This window comes from Erpetoichthys calabaricus, chromosome 1, assembly GCF_900747795.2.
Source record: "Erpetoichthys calabaricus chromosome 1, fErpCal1.3, whole genome shotgun sequence".
NCBI classification, from domain to species: domain Eukaryota; kingdom Metazoa; phylum Chordata; class Cladistia; order Polypteriformes; family Polypteridae; genus Erpetoichthys; species Erpetoichthys calabaricus.
The window spans coordinates 250,899,650-250,901,486 of NC_041394.2; the positions used below are offsets into that span (position 1 = coordinate 250,899,650).

The 1,837-nt window shown below is 38.6% G+C and overlaps 1 protein-coding gene across 1 annotated transcript; it reads left to right on the forward strand.

Annotated features, from left to right (window-relative positions):
* The first annotated feature begins 719 nt into the window (after positions 1–719).
* On the forward strand, positions 720–1,634 carry LOC127528549 (zinc finger BED domain-containing protein 5-like). The gene has a single exon (XM_051929414.1). It carries the CDS (start codon positions 792–794, stop codon positions 1,632–1,634), a length of 843 nt encoding a protein of 280 aa, XP_051785374.1. The 5' UTR covers positions 720–791.
* Positions 1,635–1,837: the final 203 nt, after the last annotated feature.

Here is a 1,837-nt window from a genome sequence, read left to right on the forward strand (position 1 = left end):
TAAAATTTATTTGTATCTTTCCCTGTTCTCATTTAATTTGTTATGGATGCCACCATTTTGTCGTATATTGCTACCATGTTGCTAAAAAATGCATCGGAAGTGCATGGTTTACTGTTGCAATGGGATAAAGCAGTGCTCCGCAACCGGTGTGCCACGGCACACTGGTGTGCCTTGAGCCGATACAGGTGTGCCGCGGTCAAATAAGACAATTTTCTAACTAAATAATATTTCAACGGTCCTCCTTAGAAATACAATAACGAGAATACGTGCAATGAAATATTTGCGTAAATAGCCTTTTAAAGGTTTCATAATTTTATGTGTCATTTCTCTGAAATAATAAATCCCATCGCCTGGCGCCTACGACGTACGCCCAACGTAGTTGCCAGACAACTGCGTAGTATGCTTTGATAGGCAGAGCGCTCCGTGCCCTCACCTAGATTCAATTCAAGCCGACGTATTAGTCGTGCTACGTCGCATTCACTCGTCTTGCGACAGTAGTTATCATTCATTACTATTAGTTGTGTTGCTGAATTGTGTATGGTTAACGTTCTTCGTGTGATTCATATTTAGTTTTATACCCCTTTAAATATGGATAAATTTTTACATGGAAAAGATTCGTCTTCATGTACAGATGATGAAGAACCCAGCACAAGTGTAGCAAAAAAACAAAGAAGATTGTGAAAAGGAAGTACAACGAAGACTACATTCGATATGGATTCTCGTGGTGTGGTGATGAAACGGCTCCAAAGCCACAATGCATCATTTGCGGCGATCAGCTATCAAACGAGGCAATGGCACCCAGCAAAGTAAATCGCCATCTAAATTCAAACCATCCCAGTTACGCCAAAAAAGACAAACAATATTTTCAGAGGCGCTTAGAACAAAATCAAAAACAGAAGCAATTTATGAAATCGGCCGTTACGGTTTCTGAAAAGGCCTTAGAAGCTAGCTACCATGTTGCAAAATTAATTGCATGTCAGAAAAGACCACATACTATCGGCGAAACACTTATTAAACCAGCATGCATGGAAATTGTTCGACTTATGCTTGAGCCCAATGAAGTTAAGGAAGTGAATAAAGTTTCGTTGTCTGCCGATACTGTTAAAAGACGTATTCATGACATGTCAAGCGATATTTTAGGAACACTGATTAGAAAACTGATATTGGCTGAAAAATTTGCGCTTCAAATCGACGAATCAACCGATATTAAAAATAAAGCACAACTGATAGCTATTGTACGTTTCGTTGACGAGGACTTTATTAAAGAACATTATTTATTTTGTAAGGAGGTTCCAGAGCGAACTACCGATGAAGAAATTTTCCGAGTAACCGATGATTTCTTCAAAATATATAATATTCAATGGAGCAATTGCATTGCTATTTGCACGGATGGCGCTGCGGCAATGACGGGTAGTAAAAAAGGTTTTGTCTCTTGTGTACAACAAAAAAATCCGATAATACAAATTACACACTGCTGCATACATCGAGAAGCATTGATGGTCAAGAATTTGCCAGAGGAACTTTTGAACACGATGAATGAATGCATTAAAATCATAAACATAATTAAATCGAGAGCCCTAAATTCGCGAATCTTTGGAATACTCTGTGCAGAAATGGGAGCCGAATATGAATGACTTATTGTTTTATACTGAAGTTCGTTGGCTATCCCGAGGCAAAGTTTTGGCTAGATTGTTTGAGCTTCGCTACGAGGTGCGTGAGTTTCTTTTAGATCAAAATATGCCCAAACTATACCAGCGCCTCGATGATGATTACTGGATAGCCAAACTTGCATACATGGCTGATATATTCGAACATCTGAATGAACTTAATAAAAAAA